This window comes from Takifugu flavidus, chromosome 3, assembly GCF_003711565.1.
Source record: "Takifugu flavidus isolate HTHZ2018 chromosome 3, ASM371156v2, whole genome shotgun sequence".
NCBI lineage: Eukaryota > Metazoa > Chordata > Actinopteri > Tetraodontiformes > Tetraodontidae > Takifugu > Takifugu flavidus.
Genome location: NC_079522.1, coordinates 5,347,249 through 5,373,875, shown reverse-complemented (window position 1 = coordinate 5,373,875; position 26,627 = coordinate 5,347,249). Strand labels below are relative to the sequence as shown.

Genomic DNA, 26,627 nt, shown 5'->3' with positions numbered 1-26,627 from the left:
CTGCCTGTAACCAATTTTTCAGGATTGGGGGGGGGGGGGGGCATGACGACGACATCATGTGGCTGCTGGAGACAAGGAATCTCGGTCAGTGTGTCTGGAAGCTGATGACCGTGTGTCTACCCGCATTTGTGGAACGTGTACGTGAGGGAAGACAAAGGAGAAAGCGGACTAGAGCCGTGTTGGATATCAGAGATGGAGAGAGGAAGACAAAACAGGCAGAATTTAACGAAGGGAAAGAAAAAAAGAAATGATTTAGAGGAAATTCACAGGATATTTTCAATTTGAAACCCCGAAACATTGGATAAATAAACAACTGTTCTCATCACTTTAAACGCTATTAAAGATTTATTGACCCTTAGCAACACATGAAATCAATTAATATTTCCTACCAATCACATCATATTTCCTTCAGCTCAACAGCTACATTTAAAAAAACATTTTAACAACATGTATGAAATAGGAACTATGAAGCGCTTTGAAATATGAGGCACCAGCTTGGCAACAAGGCAGAGAAAACTGTACTGAACAGAGGGTGAGGAGAGGGGAAGAACAAGGAATCTTTTTCATTAAAGAACAGAGCAGGAGGAAGCTGAATCCGTCTGTTTCCATAGCGATGTGAATGCAGAGTGAGTCGAGAGAGAGAGATGTTATGAAAAACCAAGAAACTGAGAAGAGAACATACAAGGGAAGAGCTGAGGAAAGACAACGTATCCTGTGCAGAGGAGTCTTAATTAGAGGGAGAGTGATAGCGAATATAAAAAAAAGGAGGACTTAAATGGCAGATGGAGACGTTGCAGGGATATTCAGCTCGGACATGGATCCCCAAGACTTGCCAATAGAGACCGCCACCTTCAGGGGGACCTGGGAAACACAAAAGGGAACAGAAATGATGTCAGTGAATTTGAGACAATGCAACGTGGTTGCAAGAATGTAATAAGAGCAGCTTGGCTCTTGGTTAGCATCTAACTGAAATGGAAAGGAACGATTCCGTCCTGTTCACCATATATAGAATATACAGGTAGGTAGTAGAAAGAGAACTGAATGAGTTCCCGCGCGACTGCAGGATTGATGCTACGCACTTTCAGATGGACTCCAAAGTGGTCGATGTGTTGAAGGGACTCCATGGTGCTCTTCACCAGAGCTGCACACCAGAAGTAAATATAGTAAGTGCATGTAAATTCCGCAGGGCCGCCCCTCCCTAAACACAGAACACGCACTGTAGGGCCCCTCAACATCTGCAGAGGGGCCCCATTTTGAGCGATATGTGCAAAACACACGTCGTCGCCGTCACCATCTGGCCAATCGGGACCTGAAAATCCTGATTAGGGCCTCTGTTTGGTGAGGGACAGCCCTGAAATTCACTGTCAGTGATCATGATTGAACACTATGACATTGAGTAAAGTTTTACAGTGAGTTCACCTGCAAACACTTGCACCTCGCCGTCCTCCACTTCGTACAGAAGCTCATCATGGAGCTGCGCAACGAGCCTTCGGTCACAAACAATTCAATGTCACTCAATAACGCACCGCATTGACATGCAGGCTTCTAATGGGCTTTTGTGTGACAAGGCTTCGTTAGTGGTTGTACCTGGCAGAGCGGGAGCTGGAGGAGACCAGGTTGAAGATTCTGATCATGGCTGTCTTACAGAGATCCGCAGCAGAACCTAAACAGACGTGAGGACATGCGGATTCAATCGCAGGAGATGGAGGGGAATTTAACGCTAAGGTTTACGCCTCCTGACCTTGAACCACAAAGTTGACCGCCTGCCTCTCAGCCTGCATGCGGACGGCCCAGTCAGACACGTTGATGTTGGGGAGAGTCCGTCGACGGCCCATTAAAGAGAGCACGTAACCTGACCGGATCAGTCCAGACAGTTACGTTTCCAAGAGGTTGAGGATAAGTGGATAAAATCGCAGCTGCAGCTATTCTTGTACCGCACCGTTAGCATGAAGCTAAGCTCAGCTCGTGAGTCGCCTAAATGAAGCAGCAACGACGACAGCGGTTCCAGATAATCGATATCATTACAGATTTGAAAGCGGATTAACAATGACAATAATGCAAACACAAAGTGCAATATGAGCAAGTACTGTGATGCGCGGATGCAAGTGATGTAACAGGCACATTGTATACAAACACACATTTCTTTTAATGCGTGCACGCAACACCCACACAGTGGACCAGTACATTCCACCAGCCGGACAATGGAGCAGGTTTAACTGCTAAATCCCTCTGGTATCCCCACTATGAAGAGAGCCAAGCAGGACATAAAACCTGAATGACCCTCTTCCCGGAGTGCACACACTTATACACACACAAGCCTAAAACCCCCAGAAAATTAGTGTGTAACAGAAAGAACCACCCTAATTCTTTCTCAATTGACCTGTAACCAGGAATGTGACTCTTTTTATAAGGCAGGACAATGAGGGGCATGTGCACTCTGATGTGTCACACAGATTTCCAAGTATGGGCAGGTATGACACACTGGGATGAGAAGAGCTTTTCCAACCATGAAACCGGCACTTTGAGGGCAAAGAATTGGTTCATGGTTGTTCTGTTCTGTTTTGTGGTTTTTCTAATACCTTTGCAGGCTGTATTGTTTCAACTTCATATTTTATCCAGGTCCTGAGCTTGAAATGGCTTTAAGAGCGAAGTCCAGGCCGTTCCTAGGTGGATCCTAAAATGGGTTTAAGTCAGAGCAGATGGTTTTTCTCTTTTCGAGTCATCTGCTATAGAACAGGCCTATAACATGTCCCATGAGAGAAGCCTGGGATGCATCGTGAATAATCATTTCTGTCGGTTTGTCACAGAGAATGCTTGACAAATGTAAAGGCTTTACCTTTTTCTTCTTCTAAACCATGACCAAAGTGGGACATCACAGGATGAGGTCAGTAGGAATGTGTCATCAGCAAAAAGAAGAATCTCCAGAACCCAAAACTCTCACAAATGCCTCTTCTTCATTTAATTGTTTTTGTGCTCGTCTCCCTCCCTCCCTCTATCCACCCACATGCATCATTCCACTGTGACCTACTGCCCATCAGCAGGAGGGTCACCCACATGGGCCGAGTCCTGCTCAAGGTATTCTTCCTGTTAGATGTTTTTTTCCTAGTTGCTCTTGCTTATTTGGGGGTCAGTTTTGGGTTTCTGTCCAGCGGGGCACACACAGGGTTTTCCTAACCTTAAGAGATTTTTTATGTGTTTGCTGTGTGGCGTGCTCCAATAATCTCAACGCACCGCACGCATAAAGATTCTGTCCTGCCCCCCCATCTACGTAGAATCTCGTCTTCCAAGCCAGAAACAACCCGAAAACACAACACGCAACATGGAAGAGGACAAAGACAAGTGAATGATGGTTGTCTTGGGACTGTTTTTAAAATAAAATAAAAGCCTGTGGAGAAAATCCAGGAGGCAGTGCGACTATGTTCGCTGCTTCCCCCACGCATGTTTTAGGGGGCGATTATCAGGACAAATTCATGCTAAACACACCCTGGACCACAGGATAATCATATAAGATATAAGTTAATCAGGTTAGGGTTTGCCATCCTTGGTCGGGAAGGGAGAATATTGGGAGAAAAACAGCCCGATTATCATGATGTGTGTATACCGATTAAGACGCCTAGAGACAATTTTGAAGGCAACAGACAAAATGGCAGCTCTGGAGGATGGGCCTCATGTACTGCCGACATTGCCAAGATCTCAGGCGGACAATAGTAGGTATAATGGCCTGCAACCATCTTCCCTGATTAAGACGACCCAAGAGACACAGCCCTCGCCCTTTATCAAATTTAAAAAGGATGAGGAGACTGGTTTGGCAATCTCATAAATCTGCTTGAAAGGGTAGGAAGGTGATTTATTGTTTTGAGTGGAGAATAAAAACCCCCATAGGTATTGGAAAACATTTTTAGATGCTAGGTCTAGATATTAGCATACATGATTGAGACATAGTAAAAAGTAAATGACACCACATTACTTTAAATTTTAAAGTTTAAAACAATGCTAATGTGTCAGAGAAAAGCAGATTTTCTCCTGCTGTAGCTGTACATACAGTAGTTTTTAGACAACTATCCTTTTTACCGAGCATTGCTGTCGGTGGAATAATTATCCATGACAGGGCGTGTAGCTCTGGAGCAACAGCTAACACAAATCCCTTTTCATTAATTACAACCCTGTGCCAACTCCGCTGTCTGGGAGAGACTGCAGATTAACAGACGTCCTGGCGTGTGTGCGCGAACAGTCTGACAGCACATCGGAGTTTGGAAGTATTTATGCCCGTGAGTTAGCAAGGAAGGGTAATTACACGTCTATGCAGATTAAGGCCTCCCTTGTGATGCCTGTGTCAGTCTCTGCAGTTTTGTTTTTTTTACATCTTTCCGGCAGCCTTTACGTGTTCATCCAGAGAACATTTAGTGGATGTGCCTGACAGACAAAAAGTAGGGCCGCCCAGATCAATGGCTCAAACATTTAAGCAGCATTTAAAGAGCAAGCCATGCTTTATTGCTCACCTTCATTTTTGAGGGGAATGAGGTTATGCAGATTTAACAAAAGGAAAGAGGACAGAGAGACAGACAGGAACATGTGCAGAAGACTAACTATCAAGTGTGGGATGAGCAAGGCGGCTAAATCCCAAACACACTCTCCAGTGGAAGAATCACCATGGTGATGAGCTGAATGCCAACCGTTTGGCACAGCGTTTGCTCTGCCCCAAAATCAGTGCAGGCCTTCTGGGTGATGAGGCAGCAGCATTTCACAGTCCAATATGTTGCTTTGATAACAACGGTCCACTGATGGAGCACCTGTCTGTTCGCGAGAGCCCTGCCTACATGGAAAACCTCGTGCTGTGACCTACATCTTGGCGTCTACTACAAAACAAGGTTGCGTCTCAGCACTTTCCAAACAAAAACAAAAAACTGTTTGCACAGGGGAGCTACCAACTATATAATAACCTCCCTGTTGCAGAATAATAGCGATTAAATTGAGATCTCATGAGTTGATATGATAAGTTGGTGTTCTGTCTTGTAGAGGTAAGGCTAAAGAGGGAAACTGGGAAGTCCAAGATGAGAGGTCGCTGTGCAGGATGTGCTTTGCTGCAGACTGACCTCATCTCTGCAGTCAGGGTTAAAGTGCAGACTACACCATTTTGTGCTGAAGTCTCAGGTGTGCTGTGTTGGCGCTTCGGTCTGCATATAAATAGAGTGTCCCATCTGAACTGTCAGCCCCTCACCCACCCACCCACCCTCGCAACCCACATCCATCTACCTCGCCACCCCCCATCAAGTATTGACCGACGGCAGTTTGTCTTATTCCTGCCAATGGAAGCGCGTCTTCCTCGGCCAAATGCACACGTGCAAATCCACAGAGGGTTTTGCTGCATGCGCTTTCGCATGCCAAAAACAAAGTTGGGGTTTGTTTTACCATGCGTGAAGGGAAAACAGATTTTACAGAAAACTCAAAAATCACGTTTAGATACAACGTTTGAATTTCCGATTTACGACTGTAGATAACGCGAATAATAGTAACATCCACACAGACCTTGTTGACGGCACTGCTGAATGGTCTTCTGGACAAAAGCCTGGACGTCTTTGTAAGCCTGGAGGAAGCTGTCCTGGAACTGACTGGCCTGTTCAGCACTCACCCCGAGGATCCCCGACAGACGCTCCCGACCTGAGGCACAAAGCACAACGCTCAGCCACATTAGGCTGTCGACACTGTTGCCATGCTGATATAATAAAATTAGTCTACATTTGTAAGATAGGACAGTGAATAATGTTCCTATTTTCCACCCAAACATTGAAAAATGAACAATTGAATAACTGAATAGCTATTTCTCTGTCAAGAGAAGGAATTTCTGTAACTGTGAGCCAGAAATGAATAGCGGATGGATTCGAGACTAAACCACTTAAATAATAGAAGAGTTTAAAGTAAAAGAATTCAATGAAGGAGGAGGGTGAACAGAAGACAGACGGGAGAAAAGGGTGAAAGAACTGGAAAGAGCCTGGAAAAGGGATGGAAGGCAGGACAAGAATAGGACAAGATTGGAGGCGAGACTCCAAGGGGGTCATGTCTGCGTGTGTGATGGTGTGGCGCGCGTGCGTGCGCACTGCAAGGGCAGGCTAAAGGTCCTCAGCCTGGAGAGAAAGACAAAAAGAGTACAGTATTCAGAACAAGCCAATAGAAGGGAGCAGAGGGTTGGATGTGCTGGTGCACTATTAAATGTTGCTGTTTTTATTTTGCCAAACAGGGTCAAGCTGGTAGGCAGGAAACCGTCCACAGAAATTAAACAGCAGTGCGTTCGATTTTCTTTTCTTTTCTTATTACTGAAAATGATTTCAAATTATTTTATGCAATATTTGGATCAACCCATAAATAATAAACCAATGCCTAATTCTAACTGGTGTCGCAAGGGCTGCTTGAGCCACACCCATCAGTCATGAGAGAGAGAGAGGGAGACAGAGACAGAGAGACATAGAGTGAGAGAATACACTCTGGACATGTCACAGTCCATCACAGGACACACACCATTCACACACACACACACCCCCAACCCAACCAGGAGTCTCCAATCAATCTAACTATGCGCGCTGCTGTGGGAGGGAACTGGAGGACCTGAAGGAAACCATAGCAGAGAGAAAAGAGCCAGAAATCAAATCCACATGTCTTAAGTCACAGAGCGATGCCAGAGGGCAGCCTCTGGATGGTTACGGTATACAAGAGTGTTCCTGTGTGCATGCAACCCCACATTCCTGGAGCGTGAGCTCAGCCACATTTGACTATGCTTATGGCTTCGGTGCTTCTCTGCTCACAGCTCCCGTCAACAACTCCTTTGTTTCCCAGTCTATCTTTCCATCTCTTCCTCACTGTGGCCATCCCTTTACTTTTCACGCCCTGCAGCAGCATCATCATCGCTGCGCCTTCCTAATGCTGTCCCATTTGCATGAGGCCATAGCTCACTCTGCCCCTCCTCCCTGGCCTGATTATTGTCTTTCAAAGAGCGCTTCCTTTTAGTATCTGGTATCCCTGGCAACAGGACTACGAAGAGCTGTCTGTCAGCGGCCATCACTGAACCCCGCCCACTCCACACTCTTCCCCTTTCCCCTACATTACTCTCTTCTCTGCCAGCTCCCCTGGTTTTTCCTGCCTTTAACCTACATTTTCTGCAGTTCCCCTGCTATACAATGAATATCACTTTACATACGCAGCACAGCGTTTCCATATTTTCTCTACATGCTCAGTCTTGACCGTTTCCTCTGTGGTTTACCGTGTCAGAATAACTTCCACTGGCACGTGGCTTTTTACCTGTTGGAGTTTCATTGAATCGACTTATTCATCTGTGGTGTTTGTTTTCTCTGGTGTACAGTGGCCCAGTTCTCTTCAGATTCAGATTCTGATGCGAACCATGTGCTTTACAATTGAATCAATTTTCTAAACTAATCCCATACATTTTCTGGATTTTGTCATGATGGCCTCTATGGCTGAACTTTAATTAGCTTGGCTTTGATTAAACAGAGTTTATCATTTTGATGTGAAATAAATACAAAATTGGACTAAGAATCACTATTTAATTCGGAATATGTAAATGTATAATCTCTTCTGACACATTTAAATCCTAGTTAATAATAATTTAATTTGAACATTTGAGTGAAATAAATACACGTACTTCTGATGATGGATCATGACATGTTTACATATGGAGAGGAAAAAAAGACCATAAAGATGAAAGTAGGCCAGAGGCAATAAAAGCTGATTAAGAGTGGCCATAAAATGTCCATTCAAAGAGGAGAAAGCAAAACACACTCATTCTTTTTTATTCGCTTGTATTTATCAGGAGTTTTCACATCCATACTGACTCCTAAGACTTATTCATTTCTCCTGTTTAATATTTTTGAACTGTTGCTCTTGTCACGTTTGCTGATGTGGGCATGTCCTCTTAAAAACTGAACATGAGGGTCCCATTAATGGTTCACAGATGACAGGGTGGAGATGGAGGCTTTTTGTGGGTTTCAAGGGTCTATTATTCTTTTCATCTATCTCTGTTTGAATCCTCTCCTGTGCCTCCACCTGACCCGTCTCAGCTTCTGGCAAACCTGACCAATACCTCACATATTCCTCTGCTTTCTTCCTGTAATTTACCACCTTATGACGGATTTTGCATTACTTTAATGTTTAATCACCACTACACACATTGTGTCTGCATGTCCCCTTGTTTTTCTACCAAAATTCTACTTTTACCAGCAAAGTGAGGACATTTCTTTAAAGTGGTGCCATTTTGGCCAGTCGCCCAACCTCCAAGGGCTGTTTGAGGATTAAGACAAGGTTTTAAAATTGAAATTGGCATTGGCATTAAATTAGGATTAGGTGGGATGGTTAGGGTTTGGAGGCTGGGTTATGTATTCTGTCTATGAAAGTCCCCACATACTGTACATGCGAGGGTGTGTGTGCACTTACTAACCTGCTCCATACACAACTGAATAAACAATACGTTTTGCATGTTCTCTGTCCTCAGACGTCACCTCAGTATGACTCAGCCCTTTCCTAAAAAAAACAAAACAAAAGATAAACACATTTTACATTCTTTGTTCAACAAATTAAAATGCTTTAATCAGTGTAAAATATCAAATATTTACATCACTTGATGGATACCTCAATCTAAGGGACTGAAACCATCATGACAAAAAAAAATATCCTGCCATGTCAGATGAAACAGCTCAGTAAATTTATTTCTTTGATACAAAACAATATCTGATGATACATTAAAAAAATAACAAAGAAAGCCGTCACGATGTGCTGTCTGCATGTATAATAAGTCTTAATTAACTAATATGACCGCTTGTTGGCAGGAGGGAGTGAAGTGAGAAAATCAAAAAGACCAAAGACTTAATATTTTAAAAAGGGTAAGACGAATAGAGGCTAAACAGATCAAACATGTGGGAGACCGAGGCAGGGACGGACAGAGAGAGTTACATAATGTGATGTGAAGACAGGTGGAGCACTGGGAGATCTGACAGGGTGTGATGACAACACTTCAAAGTGGCATTTTTGAAGGGGGTGACAGCGGGCTGCCACTGCCGATCAGGGCTTCAACAGCCAAACACACACACACACACACTTTTCTACTCCTTTGTTTCATGACGCCAGATGTCTTCCAGTGTGGAGCCTCCAGAGGAGAACTCTACATTTTAAAGGTAATTACGCTTAAATGCTTCGCTAAACACACTCACACACATCCATGCATATGTGTGCAATGGTTCACTGCCCCCTGCTGTATAGGCATTAAATGTCCTTGAAAACCACATTTTAAAACTAACGCCATGAATTATCCCCCATAATATAGCACTGGAGAAAAATGTACAGTCATCCTTTAGAAGGCTAAAGAGGCCTTATTTTAGCAACCCCAATCTGTATTTTAAGCGGATGTCAAGGGATGCTAAAAATATTAACATCGCAACAGACCCCGGGTTCCCGTGGAAAAAGTAAGAGCAGGAATGGCAGTCGGTGTAGTAGCCATGGCAACAACATTAGTGCTTGGACTGAAGGAGCTAACAGTATGAGGTGGGAGGAGAGAGGGAGAGATTCTCCTGTGGTGAATCAACATTTACCTTTGAAAGAAGATCACAGTGCGTGTGTGTGTTGTTGTGTACTGTACGTATGTGTGTGACCGACCACTGAGAGGCCAACATGGTGAAGACGTCCGACTGCGGGTGGCTGAAAATCCGAAGCAGCTCCGGGTCAGAGGAGAAGTGAGCCAGCAGGCGGAGCTCCACCTGGCAGAAGTCTGACAACCAGACAGATGGGTTTTGGGTGTTGATGATACGTGAACGATGACATGATGACAATATTGAAGGAAGCACACAAAGAGCACAGAGAGAGGAAGGAAAGAGCTGGAAGGGTGGTGAAAGAAGGAGAAATGTCTGTCTTGGGTGTGATGAGGTGAGGAGAGTTTCTAAAGATACCCTTTCATTCATTTTGCATGAGTTGGATCACATTTCCTCTCAGCGTGGCCAGCAGCTTCAGGAATACTGCTGACGAGGACATTGTGTGTGTGTGTGTGTACGTGAGAGGAAGATCATTGAAAATAACCCTACAGAGCCCATTTGATAGAAAAAAGAGGATCGTTAGCATCAACATATAAGAAAATATGCGATTGAACTACAGGAGAGATGTATTCTGCAGTTGTGCGTGTCTGTAAGCGAGTCTTGATTCAAGCAGAGATTCTCCCAGTGATGTGGGGGGAATCAAAAAACACCCGCCTGTATTTTAAAATGTTATTTAGCTGTGTTCTCACGTGCATCTCTGGATGGAAAAAACAAAAAAAACTTTTCCATGCTTCAGTCTCGACAGCCTGTTCCTGAAAATATCTGTGATGTATCGGAGTTGACAACCACAGACACAACAAACGGGACAGAAGTCACATTCAGTCACATGATTCGTTTGAAACGCCTCCCAGTTGAACCTTTTTGGGGGGGGGGCGCTGCAGTGTGGCTGTGACATCCAGACAGTTGTACCAGACTGAAAAGTGCAATTCGGGACATTAGGAGAGTGAATAAACGAGACCTGCCCAGGAGGGCAGTTGGCATGACAGTGCGGCTTGGGCAACATTGTGATGTGTGTATGTAGAGTCCTCATCCTAATCCTGCTGCTGTCCTCCAAGTAACCCTGGTTTTATCTGCCTGTTTATGTAAGAGTGTGACACACTGTCAGGGTCACTAGTCTCCCAGCATTCACCGCACCAGTTTACCCAGGGTGACAGTGTCCCAGCATTGAGTCTCAAAGTGAGTGTATGATGTTATATCACCGCAGGAGGTCATAAAATGATAACCCCGAACACTTCTGAGAAAATAAGGTCTGATTGGATGCATACAAATTCAACAGGAACTCCAGACTTGTTGAATTAGTGGGTATAAAACCAATTAATTACATTTAATTTTGCATAACTTACCTGCAGCCACAAATGTCCACCCTTCCTGAGGTATGAACATCGCCCGGGGATGAATTTTAACCACCTCCTCTTCCTTTTCTGTGGGGACAAACCTTACTCAGTGTCTCTTCTTCATACTTATACACGGGCTTCCTTCATTGTGAAAGGAATTCGATCAAATTCCCGTAACAATATAATCACAACCTGAATGACTCGTTTGTGTTCATGGGAAAGCAGAAAAAACAATATAGTTTCCATGATCTGACCACATTATGCAATAAAATAATGGCTTTTCCAAATATACTGTAAACAATATACTGATACTCAGTTTCTTTCTACTTTATATAATACTAAGAGACTGGCACAGGCACCAGCTGAAGGCCTTATCTACCACAGTACAGGAAGCCATCACGTGGAACCAATGACAAGGAAGTAAGGAATGATATGAAAAATGTAGCAGAAATAAATTAATAATTTTACTCTTATGAAGCCTTGATCAGATTTATCAGAAAAAACTCAAAGTGTGCTGTGAAAAAAATAGAATAGCAAAGAACTTGCAAATGGATTGCAACTGTATTGCTTTATAATTACTGCGAGGCATTCAAGCATCTGTGTCACAAAATGAAAAGCTGCGTGGTTTCCCCCAAAGTATCTGCGTGGCAGATTTTCTAAAATGACAACCAAGTCCAAGACGAGCTCATTAAAGCTCCCTCCAGAGGCAACGAAAGACTGCGGTCGCTGCATCTACGCAAATAATATTTTCCCTCTGCTGTCCGGGGTCCCGGTGACGCTTTTCGCAATTAGACCTCGATGCTCGGTCTGTTCTAAATGGAAATGGCCGATCTGCATCTGTTCCCTCCGTTTGTTCACCATTTCATCATATTTTGGAAATAGAAACTGCTCGGTGTAAAATGGTATGAAATTATGGGAACCATTTTGCTTTATTTTTGTTAAGTCACACCTGGCTACATCTCTCATGCTAATTTCCTAGCCAACATATGCAACTAGGTCAGTTCTGTCTGTGCCTCACCTTGGATAGACCCCTTCTGGGTGATCTGCAGTGGCTGCCTGGGCAGAGCTTGGAAGTTCTAGAGAAAGAAAACAAATATTCGATAAATCAGCTTGAGTTTATTGTATTATTTTTACTGACCCACGCCAACTAAATAGTAATTGTTATCTTAGTTCTCATCAACCTCATGTTTTTTAATGCACTGCTTAAAAAAAACAGACAGCTGAGCTGCAGGCCCATCCCACATCGACCCACAGAGTTCCTGCAGATATACATGCAAATGCTAAAGCCTCCACTTGCAGGACTCTCATGCCTAAAGGACTTAAAAAGGGAAGTGATAGATCATTCTCTTTGATGGAGGGAGGAAAAAAAGACCGTTGGAACCTATTGAGCACCCATCCGCTGAAACAAAGAAGAGTGGGGAATGGTTTATAATTATTATTACCGAGCTCAAATGTGTCCGATTGAGTGCAAGCAAAGAAAAGCAGATTAGAAGAGTGTTTCCCCATGGTCAGAATCTATATGTGCATCTATATGTGCATGCTTGTGTGTTCTCACAGAGAGAAGACAACTCTCTGCTTTCACCACTCATTCATTATTCACACAGGAAGGAGGAGTGTGTGTGTGTGTGTGCGCGCGCAGGGGACAGAGGACTGCAGTGTCAGAGTGTGCTCAGTGCAGGAAAACATCAGCGCTTCCCAACTACATACGGGTTAAGTTACAACAGAACATGGGCGTTGTGTTGTGTGCGCAGCACGGTGTGAATTTGGGGTGTGTAATTACTGCGTCTGGTGTCGGGTGACAGCGGCCCTTCGACGCGGCGAGTTATTCTACATGTTGGGCCACGCGGCTTGGCAGCTTAATCAGGACAGACACGCAAACAGAACAAAGGGCATAGTGAATCTCTTGAGCAGTGTCCTCTGTGAAAATCAAAACGCCGGGAAACGAAGGAACAGAGACCAAGAGACTGAAATGAAAAATGGAAGAGCAAAATCAAAGGAGCAATCAAAGAGTTGCAGAATGTGCTTCACAGCAAATCGAGGTAGGGAGAGAGGATGAATGAGAAACAGTAAAAAAATAAAACTGTCTGGGTCAGCTTGATCTGCACGTTGCTACCTACACACTTTAAACACACACATACAGCTCTCAGCAATCTAGTCAATAGACATAAATCTCCACGTGCCCACAGGCTAAATACATTCTCTTATAAAGACACACACACACACACACACACACACACACACACACACACACACACACACACACACACACACAACACACACACACACACACACACACACACACACACACACACCACACACACACACACACACACATTCAAATAGCAACCAGCCCAATCAGACATTACATTTTGCACAACTAATTACCTCCATGATAAAATTCTATTGACAGCATCACCTACAGGACAAACACAGTCACTGCAAGCACCAGGAGTGGCATGACTGTAGGCTACGTGGAACGTACTGTAACGTCCAGCGTCAGCGCAGATACAGAAGCGCGCAGCTTAAACCAATATACAAAAATAGAAATACACCCACACCGTGTGGTCAAACTCATTATCACCCTCGCTGTGGCATGAGGAACAGGAGCAGAGCAAATGTGATCGCTGCGTGAGTCACAACCTGAATAAGTACCCACAGAAACAGCAGGATGAAGTTCAAAATATTCCTGATAAACATGAAAAGCATTACAAAAGAAAGAGGCATTACAAAGAAATCAAACGCACACATAATAACAAAAAAAAACTACTATAGAAATGAAGTGGATCGGATTGGAAAACTGGCAGTTGAGTCATGGGTTAGTGGTGTCAACCTGCGAGTACACGGCCGGGAGATTATCCTGTGCTAACTGTGCCCTCGTGAATGCAAATGTGGCCCCTGAGGAGTTTCAGAGCATCGCCTCTTGCGACAGCGTAATTAAAGAATGGCAGCACGGCGCAGGAAGATCGAAGAACATGCCGATTTATGAATCATCACGCACATCTAAAAACAGAGGAAACTCAGCTGGCAGTTTTGGGAACAGACACCTCAACCACATCACTGTCGTAAGACTAAATAACACCCCAACATAAATACTACAATAATGCAGTGTTTTGACAAATCCTTGTGTCAGTGTTTGGCTTGAATTGTATGGATGGTCGAGATTAGGAAGGAAATTTGCTGGACTTGGAACCGATCGAGCAGCTCAGTGTTCCTCTGCCACTTTCACTTTACTCTTCTAACTGATTAACCAACTAAGAACAATACCCATCATTTTAATTACAATAATTTGCTTTTTTTAAACAAACTAATTCAATTTGCAGGGTATATTTTTCAAAATTGGGTGCTTCTTCTTATCAAAAGTTTTTGCAGTATAAAAGAAATCGAAAACCCAATCATCCAACAGAGAGATGGGTGCAAATAAAGTCTTCTTGTCACAGTTAATCATAAATTGAATTTCCAGTTGCTTTCAACTGTCCTGTTGACTTTATGGATTAATATGACGTGGATGAATGAGAACCAACATGATAAATGATTTACCGGTACTCCAAATGTAAAATAGTGGATTTACGACACTTTCTTGATTGGACTAGTTTTACTACAGCTCTCCACTCTGAGAAATGAAAGAGGATTTATTTCAACCCTTAATACTCCATTATTTACCCTTTTAGACCAGGGCAGTAATAGGATGTATCACAATTAGATAAAGGCCAACAGTGGAATTAATGGTGTTGTTCAATGGGACCCAAGGAGAAACCTAGCTTTGTTAGCTCAGATGGAACAGATCTGAGACACACTGTGACAGCAGAACAGTCCCATTCTCTATGATTCAGAAGGAGCAATGTCATTGCTCCAAAATGCAGCACACAGCAGCTGAAAATCAGTGAGCTAGGTCAACTGTCTTCACTCTGTCTGTGTGTGTGTGTGTGTGTGTGTGTGTGTGTGTTCTACTCAGTGGCAGAACCATTAGATCCTGACACCTGGCTTGTACCATAATGAGCTATCGATCGTCAGTCTGATAGAGGCGAAAAAAGAGAAAGAGGGGTGACAGTGAACCAGACAGGCACAGAAACTGAAACTTCTGTTACCGTATTTAGAATGTGAGGCATTCACACACAAAAGCAGAAGGAAACACTAAAACATACTATTTCAGAAATGATTGATTTTAATTGTCTCGCCATTTTTGACATAGGTCACACCCCTAAAACATTCTGGTAACTATAGATTATAACTAAATTGGTCCTCAACAGACAGCTCTACAGGAGCACACACATCTAAAGAAAACCTTGCTTGGTACATGACAAACAAAAATATAAAGGGCTGCTTGTTTAAGACAGAAGCTCCAAGTATGTCTCCTTTCTGTCCTGCAGCATCAGTGAAGTTTTCTTTAATAACCAAGAGAGTAAAAGAAAGCTAAGACAGCAGGCCACATGGGCAGACCAAGAAACTGTGATTACAAAGGAACAATACCAGCCGATAGATGTGTGAAGAGACTGTTTTATAGTGCTGGAATCCCACAGTTTTATCTGCAGAGTCTGAGAGGGGGAAAAACTCGGTTTTGCAAGTCGATAAACCTCATGGGCGTGTTCTCACTTTGGTTTTACATCTGAACATCAGCTACAGATCACAAAGGATGTTTTTGCTTAGCCTAGTTTGAGAGTACACCACTGTAAACCTACAACTTACACTGCAGTCTGAAACAGGGAAAAGAAAGTAAGCACATTTTAGGCCCAAAACGTTTATATAACCATAAAATAGTTATTTCAATTGACATCAAAGAAAGTTAAAGGACCTAACCTTGGTTATAAAAAGTCTATAATACTTGTATGGCAAATATGGGAGTAGTGCATGGTCATCATATATCCTTAATGTTCCCAAGTATTGGATTTTATAAACAGAACGATCGTCACCTCCTTTTTAAAATTCTATAGTTTAATGTAGGCTTCAACGTATTATGTGCACGTCCCTGTTGGTGCATGCCCCTCAAAGATAAACACTGTTCTGTTTCAGCACCATGGACAGCTCTACTCATCCACATGTGTCTTATGGGAGACACACATCCGTGTTTGTGTGTGTGGTGTGTGTGTGTGTGTGTGTGTGTGTGTGTGTGTGTGTGTGTGTGTGTTGTGTGTGTGTGTGTGTGTGTCTCAGTCAGGTCATACTCACTGGGTGCTTGGCTGAGATTCTTCCTGTCACTGCGCTTGTCTGGTGCCACTTAGAGGAAATAAAGTCCTGGTGTTTTATTGAGAAAGAAAGAAGCCAGAAGAGACAAACATCAATCAAAATGAGTAACCATCAACAAGTTCGATTTATAGCTGATGTTAGCAGAAGTGTGTTCTCACCTTGTTCTTCACGCATGAGAGAATCCCATCCACAAATGTCGACTTGATCTTATGAACCTGTAGGTGACAGATTGAAGGTTAGTTACTCTTAAATTGGGGTTAACCTTTAATAAAGTCCTTGTTTCTGACCTGCCTGTACTCCAGGATGATCTTTGGCAGAGGGTGCAGATCCTGCAGCTGCAACAACTACAAGGGTAGGAGCGAAGGGGTGGAAGGAAACTGTTAAAGAGTTGAGACATTGATCCCAACCTGCTGGGGATACTGTACCACAGCTTCTGATGTGGACTGCTGTCTGTTGAGAGTCCTGGGGAGTTTCTTGTTCTCACACCGCTCATGAAGACGCAGCCTCTCGAAAAGGACCTTCAAAACATCATTAATATTCACAAACCCATCGTGTAAAAATGCACATGTAGTGCATACACACATGCTAACTCAAGAAGGTAGAAGTCCGGCTTTAATACCAATATCATGTCATGATTTTCACATACATGGACAGGTAGAATCAGAAGGGGCAGACACTTTACATACAAATACAAACATATACGCACTGCTCTGAGCTGAGAGTTGCTGGTGATCAGGAAGATTTCCCCAGCAGCTCGATGTGCCTCCTGCTCCAACTGTTTAAGCTTTTTCTTAAAGAGAGAACAAAAAAACACAACCACCTTTTAAAAGGCAGTATTGTATCAACACCTGATGGCCAGGAAATGTAATTCAATCTTTAATATTATAGTAAACTCAATAATAGTGAAATTTGAGACATTCTTGGAGCACTAACGATATGTGCGTGGCGAGTCACGCTGGCGTGAACCCTTAACATCCTTTTTCACCTCAGCAATAATGCACAACTGTTAAATTATTCATATGGAGTTGGAAAAAACTTACATAAGGCAAGAATGAGCTCTTTTCTACCATTCAACCTGAATTTAAATGTACGATAACCTGCAAACCAGCCTCAATTGAAGTGGGCACAAAGAAGAAAAATTGGTTTGACAGGCAAGGAGAACAAGGGGAGAGGCAAAAACAAAAACAGAGCAAACGAGGAGGAGGAGGGGGGAAGGAGTGAATGAATAGCGACATTTTATAATGTCGGAGAGGGAACTCGAGGGTTAATAGGGTCAAAACAAGTTCAGATGAGACAGAAGATGACTAGGCTAAATAACGACATGTCAGTTAAATTAATGAGACTGATGCAGGAATAGAGTCATCAGACAAGCACCAAAAAAAAAATTCCAAAAACACAGACAGCACTTTCCTCTCTTCATCACTCTTAGAACAGAACAGCCTCTAGGCTTCATTTATTTTGAATGCCTGCCCTTCAGCAATGGGTTTCAACAACACTCACTTTCTGACTTTGCAGGGTGGGTTTGATTTTGATCATGAGGGCTGTTTATATAAGCATGTACGCTGAATGTTTGTCCTACTTTCTCTTAATAATGCAGACATCAGACTGTTATTGTTGTGTCTCGTAGACGAGTGGAAATGGACAGGAGACTTCCTCTGTTTTTAGCTCAAATGGGTGAATTTGACAGCTCAGACATAAAAAAATAAAAAAATAAAAACTCAAAGACGAGAGATTAGAGACACAATAAAAAGACCAGCAGTGCAGACAGCGACGCTCCTTCCCGCAGCAGCATCTTCAAGGAAAAAAAACAGACTTTCCCTCCTATTTATAGCAACGCGGCAAGACCAAACAACACGCCTGCTGGCGCTTGCAGGAGTTGTAAGTGGGTTCAAGAGAGGGTGTTTGTCTCTATGACCGACAGCAGAGGTGATTCACAAGAAGGCCTATTCACTCCTGATTAGTGCGCGGTTGCAACAGCCACGTCTGTCTCCAAGTCTCTGCGATCACTCTCCAGTGGAAAGTCTTTGAAATTGTTTTCTTTTTAAAAATCTGCATATAAACAGGACAGCTCCCCAGCGGATCTCCACCCACCACACTAATCCTAGCAGGAAGAAATGGAAAGATCTCTTTCCCCTTTGTGTTCCTACATTCCACCCTCTGTTTCTCGCATCCTCCTACTGGCTTGCTTTCATTGATATTGATAGTTATACAGCAGGTGATGACTGCATGGTGATTTGAACTAAGAGTGATGTAATGGAGTGCAGATCTGTGCGGAACCAAAGCAGCCAGGCAGGTGGGCCACTGTCTTTGGGTGATATGTACTTCTAACACAAAAAAAGGCTCACCCCCAGCATGTCTGATGTCCTCTGGAAAGCTTCTTTGTCCACGTGGATGTGATAACTCTCCATTACTGAAACAACACAGCAGCTCAGGAAAGACCTGCAAATTTGTCCTTTTGACCTTGTCTGCTAAATCTCACCTGCCAGAACAGGGATCATGCTCAGCTCCATGTCAGTGTACAGATCCCACAGCCCCAGACTCTGCACACACACTCTGTTAATTGAGGTATATATATATGTGTATGTATTTATTGATTGCACAGGTAGTTGCTGCTTTCATCGACCTGTAGTCTAGAGCTGAGTTCCACGTTAAGCCAGTAAAGGGAACAGAGCCCCGAGATTGCCTGAGACACCTGAAACAATAATCAGTCCAGAAAGTTAGAAAATTTACTCTAATCTACTCTCTTACCTTCTTAACGCCATGCACTGCTGTTGTACGAGGTATTTTGCAGTATTTCTGGAGAAGGTCCTCATAGCTAGAGCATGGATTTGCAGGATCCAGTAGCCACCCTGACACCTGCGGGTCCTGAATATGACATCCAGCCACTGATGACACAAGAGATTAGACAGGTTGTGTTAATAACTGCATGTATGTTATACATATATATGTGCAAGTGCTCTGCCTTGTTTCCAGCTGATCTCTTGTTTATAACACTGCAGAGCTGTGCGAAGCAAATCCTTGGCTTTGTAGCACACGACGAGTTGAGGTCTTGATAGCACTTGCAGCAGCAGGTCTCTGTGGGAAACGTGCCTACGTTCTTAACACTCAAGTCAGAAAAACATTAGCACCAACAAGTCATTCGACATGTACACACCTCATGAACAGCTCCTTGTCCTGGTGCGTCTGCTGCTTGGTCCATGCCTGGAGTTTGAGGTAGACGATATTGTCGTTTGGCCCGAGTGAGTCCTCTCCTACTTCAGAGTCAGCACTGTTCTTCATCAGCATGAGAAGGCCACACACCGGTGGAGTGGTTTTCTGTGTAATTATTATGTTAAATTACTTTATTTTAACCGGGTTAAGGCCTCACAAGTTCCTAACTTACCTGTTCTGGGTCTAGCTGTGTTGATCCATCTCGATACACTAAAGTTAGCACTAGCACACTGGCCTTTCTCGCCATCTCGAATATTTCCATTTTCCCTTCTGTGTTTAGTTTCTCAAAATCCTTCACTCTGGGGTCAAACATCAGGGTTGTAGGAAGAAAGTGAGCTTTGAGTTGGATGTGTGGCCCTCTGACATAAGCTTCCTCTTTGGCCTGTTTCAACGGTAACGCCTGCAACTGCTGAAGTTGTTTTGGGTTATATTTTTCTTTATTTTCTCCCGTCACAACACCAACATTGGCCAGAGATTGAGTGGTTATACCATGGATGCTATCAGCCAAATTGTTAACCTCTCTTTTTAGGACACGATGAGGGGGTTTCCATTTTGGTGGAGGCCACGTCAGGCAGACGTTAGGAGGTGGTTGTGCCTTGTGATTCTCATGTACTTCACGTTTCCTCTTCAACGAAAGAAAGGGGATTAAATGAGGATGATATGTCTCAGCTGTGGGAGACGGCAGGTTGGTGTTCTTCATTTTCAGGCTTGCATTCACAGCAGGAGCGCACAAATCCTGTACAGAGGTGGAGATATGCCCAGTAGGGAAAGTGCTTTTTGAAGCCAGTTGCGCACTTGAGCGCCTCCTGTTGATATTTCGTTTTGGCACCTGCAGAAATACAACAGAGAGTAATCACAAACAGAGAATAAAATGCAAAAATAAATGCCCAAAAATGATTAACTAAGAATGATTTTGCAGGGAAAATGTACACCCGAACAAAAAAGGCTGTGAGCCGAATTCATGGTCTCCATCAACGGGGGGATCAGCAAAAAGGACTGATGTGTGTATCGAGCCTTTAGCGTTCAACCTAGACAAAAGCAGCGACGGTCTAGACACAATGAGTCTGACAGCCTGCCTTAAGCTGTGACTCTCATGCTGTCATGAACAGAAAAACACTTCTGTTGAATGATGACAATCAAGACCTGAGAGTTTCTACAAGACTTGGAATAAACTTACAAGTCACACAAGACCAGCAAGTACAATATACATAATGCACAGATGTGGCCCATTTCCCTGCTGTTCCCTCCTTCCCCCCCCCTCGGTGCTGTGCTATAAGTGGATACGAAAAGAAAACTGATACAGGCGCTGGCCTGTAGCCGCTGACCGAAGCGATCTAAAGAAAAATGACACCCCTTTTGAGTTGCATCTCAGCTTTCTAAGCAGTAAGCTCCCCCCCCCTCAAAAAGACAAGTCAAATCTCATGATTTACCACTTTCATATCTGTTTAGTGTCCAATCTTTTTTCCTCCCACACTCACCTCTTCATTGTGGTAACAAAGAGCCAAGAATGCTGAACTTTTTGACCTGCAAACGCTTCCTCTGCTCGAGTCCTCTGAAAGGGAAGATGTAAGAGCAGTTTTGTTTTCTTTTTCTGATCATCACTTTCCAGATATGCCTAATCAATGAACACATGCGTAAGCATGTGCAGTGAGAGGTCAGCAGTGCCTGACAGGACAAGGTCGGCCAACTCTCACGACCCCAGCTAAGACATCCTGTCACAGCGTGACATGTAAACAGTTTGCACGCCTTTCTGCAAATGTGCGTGCACGAGCAGGTTGATTCAGCAGTGTCTCAGCAGATGAGGCCTGAGGCCTGTTAAGTGAGCAGGCTGCCCTCATCAATGCTGAGTCAGCACTACTGCCACCATTTGACGTGAAAATATAAAAAGCTGACGCCCACAGGTAAGACTTTGACACATGAATTTTATACTCGACCTCTTTTCCTGGACCCGCTCTTAATTTGAAACATGCCATGAAGTTTATACACATTTGACTTTCACTTTACTTTTACAAATTTATTTAGTTGGTATCATAGTCCAAATATGACTTTATTTGACAATGCATCATTTCTCTGAGCCCCGTGGTGTACCAAACCCGACAGCTACTGCCTTTGAAGGGCATTTGTTGCTATCGTTTGATAAAGGACAAGTTATCCGCCCTCTAGTGGTGAATACTGCGAAATGCCCTTTTTTCCCCCCATATCAATCACCAAATAAAGTGCATCATGCTCTTTCAGAAGTGAAATAAATCCTTATTCTTATAAGCACATAATTGTTTGAGTTATTTTTCTCCATAAAAATAACATGTGAAATGCAGGTGTTACCAAAAATGCATACTGACCTATACGCTTAGATTCATTCGTGTTCTCAGGTGGCATCACCGACTCATCTTTCCCATCTGCTGAGTCATTGTTTTCTACAAATGACTCTCTTTTATCCTCCCCATGCTCTTTCACTATCAGATGCAGGGCCGTGTCCATCTTATCTTCAGGGCTTTCCATTTCCTGCCGTGCTTTAATCACTTGCAATTGTGCCGAGTCGATGTTGACAGGTGTGTTGTCACCCAGGACAAAATTTGTGTGCATTAGTACATTTTTGTCATGGTGCGGCATGACCCGAGCATTTTCAGGTTGGCAGGTCCTCAGGCAGGTCACACCGACAGATGAATTATTACCATCATGCATTTCAGTTGTGAAGACATTCCCCTTTTTCTTCTCAAGCTTATATTCAGTTTTCCACTCAAAAATGTCCCCAGAAGCCTCTTTCTGCTCCAACTGATTCTCAGAAGCAAAAAGGTTCTGATTTTCTGGACAGAAACCTTTAAGCTCATTATTTTTGAGGGGCTTTGAGACCCCTCTGCCCTCCTCTACACTTGGGGTATTTTCCCTCTCCCCACTTAGGCTGAAGCAAGATGAAATGCCTGAACCGTCAGGGTGCAGTGAGAGAGTTTGTGCCATCTTATTCTCATTAAAAGGGAGAGCCTGGTCAGACTGAGCAGGGGGATCAGCGCGTGCCCTGTGGGAACACATGTGCGAGTGGTGATAAGCTTCATTCTGAGATGCCCGGAGAGAGGAATCACAGGGGGAAATCCAGGAAGGATCCTGGGAGGAAAGGGAGGGTTCTGGTGTAGGGGAGCTATGGCACCACGTGAAGGATTGGCAGGAGGTGGGGAATGCTGAGCCCTTTGACCCGAACCATAATCTGAACCAAAACATTTAGATTCATCTGTGTTATTCTGCCAGCAAATGAATATCTTAAACTATACAGTGCAATAAAATGCAAGTCATTGCTTTCATGTGTGACCACTACTCTGTCTTACCCCTCTGTTTCTATGCCTCTGCTCGTCTCCGGACTCATCTCCATGTTTCTATGAGCCGAGAACTTCCTCTGGCTGGCATCTCTGTCCTCAACTATGCACAACAGAGAAAAATCACAGGCTCTCACAGGATTAACTATACAGAATTAACAGTTTAGGCTGTAAAAGACAGCCTAAACTGTTAGGAGTGCAGCGCTAGAAGCATTTTCAAAAACTGAAGAGCCGCCCTGACTGACTCTGCCGATGTCTGTAGGTGTAAACCTGGTTACGCCTGCCTGCGTGTGGACTCTGGGCACGCAGCACAGCCAGGATCTTGCGAGCAGCTTGGGACAGTGTTCCTGTGGACACACCGCTACTCAAAGGCTCCATCTCCTGCGTGTCAGAGCCTGCTACCGTCTCTCTGCACCTGAGGATCTGTGTCTTTCAACTGCGGGACAAAGGATAGACTCAAGAAAGTTACCAGTAATGTGAATAGTTGTTTTTTTACCCACACAGAACATAACAGCTTAATATAGAGAGGGCATTTCACAGAAATTCAATAGCCATTAAATATTTTAATGAGTTTATGTCAAAGGTTTTAAACATTTTCACACAAGTACATGAAAATCTGCTTTTACACAATCATTTAATCTCATAAGGGAATACCAAAAGGACATTAGTGGGCATTTAAAAACAAAACTGCTTCTGGGAATCATTATGCTAGTGATGTATGTTCCCTCCCCTTTCTGCCCTCCAGGTCTTCCACCACTTTCTGCAGCAGCCGTGGGTCCAAGTGAAAGTAGACGTACAGTTCCCTCTCCTGTCTGAGGAGGGCATTACGCTCCAGCTGAGCGCGCTTGCCTTTCACCTCTCCCATTATTTCTTGCATTATGTGCTGCAAACTCTGCAGCCGAGAGTCCACTTCCACTAGCTTGGATGTCAGCTCCTGTGGGGACATGAGCAATTGACAACAGTCAAAACAAAACAGAAATTCTAATCCCCTTAGAATGTGTTTACTAGAAAGTCCCCATAAATCCATTGTAAACAAGGCAAAATTATTTAGTTCAGACATTATGTGCTACGTGGTGCTTTGTTTCCCCTAAACACCCAGCTGCCCTCACCAAAACTGACACAATTGACAACAAAAAAAAACAAACCCTGATAACAAACCAAAAAATAATGTCTTTTGGTCAGGTGACCAAGATGTGCTGTGAAATGCATAGAAAAAACCCACCTGTGCGTAGGGAAAGAGCAGCTCCTGATCAGTGGTGTCCAGAGGACCTACCTGAGGCCCCAAGTTCAGCTGCTGCAGCTCTGTGTATATTGCTCGGTGGAGCGCCTCGCAGTCGGTGTTAAGACGAGCCGCTGTGTAGCGCTGCTCCTGGGCAGCACCAGCCAGTGCGTCGCGAGTTGCCTGGAGGTCTCCTGCGAGTTTACAGGCCGTTTGGCCCAACGATTCATACGTGCGGAATGGTTCTGATCGGCTTTTGTCTGTGACGTGTTCGAGGATCTGAAGAAGTCTTTCAAAAATCACATAGAGCAACTTTTATTTCATTGTTGGGGGTAACATTTACTGTAATAGACTGAAAAATCAAGAGTCTGCACTGCTCACACACCTGCTGAAAGCTACATCCTTGCAGCTGATGATGGGGTTGTGTCGGGGGTTCACAACCAGGTCAGGGTGTCCCAAAGAATCAATTCGGAGCGTTGCCGCTTCACTTTCTTTGTCCAGCCTGGCTTTCACTTCCTCTAAATGTTGAAGACATGTCTTCCACCTTCTCATTTCCATCTCCTGAGCCAGGTGGACAAAGTCAAAGCAAGCCTTTTGGCGAAGTAGATAGTCTCGGACCTGGGAGGAAAAACCGAACTATTACAACTGCTGCAGAGTAAAGTTGTTTGTTGGTATTTCGATCAGGACAGGAAAGCCACTAACCTGATCTTGTCTGTTAGTGTAATAGTCTTGCCTGGCTACTTGTAAATCAAGATCTCCCCTCACTACAGGCACATTAAGCAGCCTGGCTGATTCCTTCAGGGCAACAGGCACCGGTCCATGGAGTAGAGCCTCTAGCTCAGCTTCCATCATCTGCAGCTCTTTCTTGGACACAACCTCACGAACATGGAGTGATGAGGACATCGAAATGTTCTGGCAGAGTACGTAAAAGCATATGAATAGACGTGAGTGCATTGCGTGTGTAAGTATTTGCCTGCCTTACCTTGGTATGAGAACCCTTTTCAGCCAGCCAGTCCACTGCAACCTGGAGACTCTTCTCCTCTGCTGCGGCCTGCATCAGTTGGTGCTGGGCCACGATATGAGCCCACTGAAGTCTAGCCATCTCAGTTCTTCTACGCTCCACCACGCATTCTTCACTTTTTCTCTCTTTGCTCCCATCACCGTCATCCTCGCAAGAACTGAGGTCATGGACCTGAAAGCGCTCAGAGCGAGACGTCTCAACAATGTCCGAGATGCCGTGGAAGAAATGCTTTTGAGTGAACGCAGTTAGTGTTTTAGTGTTAAGCTCCTCTTGCTGCAAGTAGGGAGCCAGCGGTAGCCGAGAGAGCAAGGCGGCTGGGTGTTTGGGTTCTGCTTTTCCATTTTGTTCAATTTCAAGTTTCGTTGGCATATACAAAGCAAGATTTTTCACTTTGTCTGTTAGCTTTTGCAATAAACAATTGGTGTCCGCATTTTCAGCACCAATTGAAGCAGTGGTCTCTTGGAGCTTTTGAACAGAACCCTCCAGCTCTGAGCCAAGTCGCAAGTCAACATCTGAACGGGAGGTGGCCAAATTCTGCAATCTTTTATAACGTTGCTGCTTTAGATCTCTCTCTTTGAGCAGTCCCTCGAGCTCGACCTCCAAGTCTTCTAAGGCAACATCATCCTCTGTTGCAAACACGGAGGATGGCAGTGATGAAGAGGGCCCAAGGAGATTTCCACCGCTCCCATCTGAAGGTCCGGCGGACTTTAGCAATTCGCCCAAAGCCACTTCATCCAGAAGCGGCTTGCCAGACTTCTTCAGCTCTTTAAAAGCACGCGCCTCCTCCACTCCAAGAACATTGCTCTGATTGAGGGTCCGACACACAAATCGCAAGAAGTGAAGGTTCTCTGGGGCGCAGTCAAACAGCCAGTCGAACTCGGAAGCCTTCAGGGACGAAGCACCAGGGTAGCCGAGGCGGTCAAGGGCCTCCACAAATTGGGCACCACCTAACATGATGGTTTATACTCACCAACCTAATTTTATCGTGCGACCAAGTCGCACAAGAGCACAACGTGAATTAAGGATGATTACATGAGCAATACAAAGACTGAGTGTTGGTATGAAAACACATACTCATAACCTACGAAGATTTTATTTCTCACTATTCCATATAATAATGAAATGCTATACGACTATCTTTAACTGTAACCCATTGGTCCTCCACAATAATATTAGGCACAGTTTAATGTTCCCTGACGATGATGGCCATATTTGTTCCACGTCTTAAACCGTTTAAACTAATAAATAATATTAGTTAGATTAGTGGGATGTTATTATATATTATTATGCTTTAACGTTTGTAAGCATTAAAAAGTAGCTAATTTTTCGTTGATATCCCACAACTGGAAAACAGAAACCAAGCAGAATATTTATCAGGAGGCAAATATTGACTCTTTCCAGGATGGAGCTGTTTATATAGCAGACGTTTTCGGGTGGGAAAAACTCTAAAATGAGCGTACTTTAGCATTAACATGACCTTTTGTACGGCTATAATGACGCCGCTCCTTTTTGTTTTGTTTTAGCTCGCATGTTTGTCAACACAGACTAACGTTAGCAAGTCAGGCAGTGTGGAAGTATAGTAGCTGTTTAATAAGTGTACCATTCATCGAATATAAAAAGTGTTATTTGCGTGTGTTCCGTGTGCTGACTTACCACCAAACATGAGCTTTTCCACAGAAACCTTCGTGTTTGGTCGACTTCCTGTGTGGGTCCCGCCAAAAATACAAACGACTTGGCGTCATTACGTATTAGAAATGCGACGCCCTGCGT

The 26,627-nt window shown here is 43.9% G+C and overlaps 2 protein-coding genes and 1 long non-coding RNA gene across 4 annotated transcripts; 1 reads left to right on the top strand and 2 right to left on the bottom strand.

Moving 5' to 3' along the window:
- Positions 1-326: 326 nt before the first annotated feature.
- On the bottom strand, positions 327-26,594 carry poln (polymerase (DNA directed) nu). The gene is made up of 27 exons (XM_057028812.1): positions 26,511-26,594; positions 22,863-23,053; positions 22,630-22,720; positions 21,652-22,511; positions 20,791-20,864; positions 19,485-20,141; positions 19,257-19,417; positions 19,065-19,177; positions 18,851-18,987; positions 18,726-18,794; positions 18,582-18,642; positions 18,448-18,512; positions 16,809-16,892; positions 16,528-16,620; positions 16,390-16,446; positions 16,261-16,317; positions 16,085-16,150; positions 11,940-11,997; positions 10,931-11,008; positions 9,655-9,766; positions 8,444-8,526; positions 5,527-5,658; positions 1,742-1,852; positions 1,588-1,663; positions 1,420-1,487; positions 1,080-1,141; positions 327-861 (listed from the first exon to the last, which is right to left on the bottom strand). Exons 2-27 carry the CDS (start codon positions 22,993-22,995, stop codon positions 772-774), a joined length of 3,648 nt encoding a protein of 1,215 aa, XP_056884792.1. The 5' UTR covers positions 22,996-23,053; positions 26,511-26,594; the 3' UTR covers positions 327-771.
- On the top strand, positions 8,655-23,737 carry LOC130523460 (uncharacterized). Its single transcript, XR_008949889.1, has 2 exons — positions 8,655-9,176; positions 22,880-23,737. It is a non-coding gene; the product is annotated as an uncharacterized LOC130523460 (long non-coding RNA).
- On the bottom strand, positions 23,161-26,527 carry haus3 (HAUS augmin-like complex, subunit 3). 2 transcript variants are annotated; one of them, XM_057028805.1, is made up of 5 exons: positions 24,819-26,527; positions 24,539-24,748; positions 24,222-24,454; positions 23,891-24,125; positions 23,161-23,551 (listed from the first exon to the last, which is right to left on the bottom strand). In XM_057028805.1, the coding sequence occupies exons 1-5, from the start codon at positions 25,809-25,811 to the stop codon at positions 23,321-23,323; spliced, it is 1,902 nt and encodes a 633-aa protein (XP_056884785.1). In that variant the 5' UTR covers positions 25,812-26,527; the 3' UTR covers positions 23,161-23,320. The 2 variants fall into 2 exon arrangements, with proteins under 2 accessions (XP_056884785.1, XP_056884784.1); XM_057028804.1 differs by having other exon boundaries at positions 23,840-24,125; positions 24,819-26,521.
- Positions 26,595-26,627: the final 33 nt, after the last annotated feature.

Excerpts from the sequence above, each read along its gene's own strand:
- poln (XM_057028812.1), bottom strand. The coding sequence starts at position 22,995 with ATGGAGCCTTTGAGTAGCGGTGTGTCCACAGGAACACTGTCCCAAGCT. Across the intron at positions 16,151-16,260 it reads TCTCATGCGTGAAGAACAAG|GACTTTATTTCCTCTAAGTG; the intron begins GTGAGAACACAC and ends ATAAAACACCAG. Across the intron at positions 8,527-9,654 it reads ACCATGTTGGCCTCTCAGTG|GAAAGGGCTGAGTCATACTG; the intron begins GTCGGTCACACA and ends TGTTTTTTTTAG.
- haus3 (XM_057028804.1), bottom strand. The coding sequence starts at position 25,811 with ATGTTAGGTGGTGCCCAATTTGTGGAGGCCCTTGACCGCCTCGGCTAC. Across the intron at positions 24,749-24,818 it reads AAAAGGGTTCTCATACCAAG|AACATTTCGATGTCCTCATC; the intron begins GTAAGGCAGGCA and ends GTACTCTGCCAG. Across the intron at positions 24,126-24,221 it reads AAGGATGTAGCTTTCAGCAG|ACTTCTTCAGATCCTCGAAC; the intron begins GTGTGTGAGCAG and ends GATTTTTGAAAG.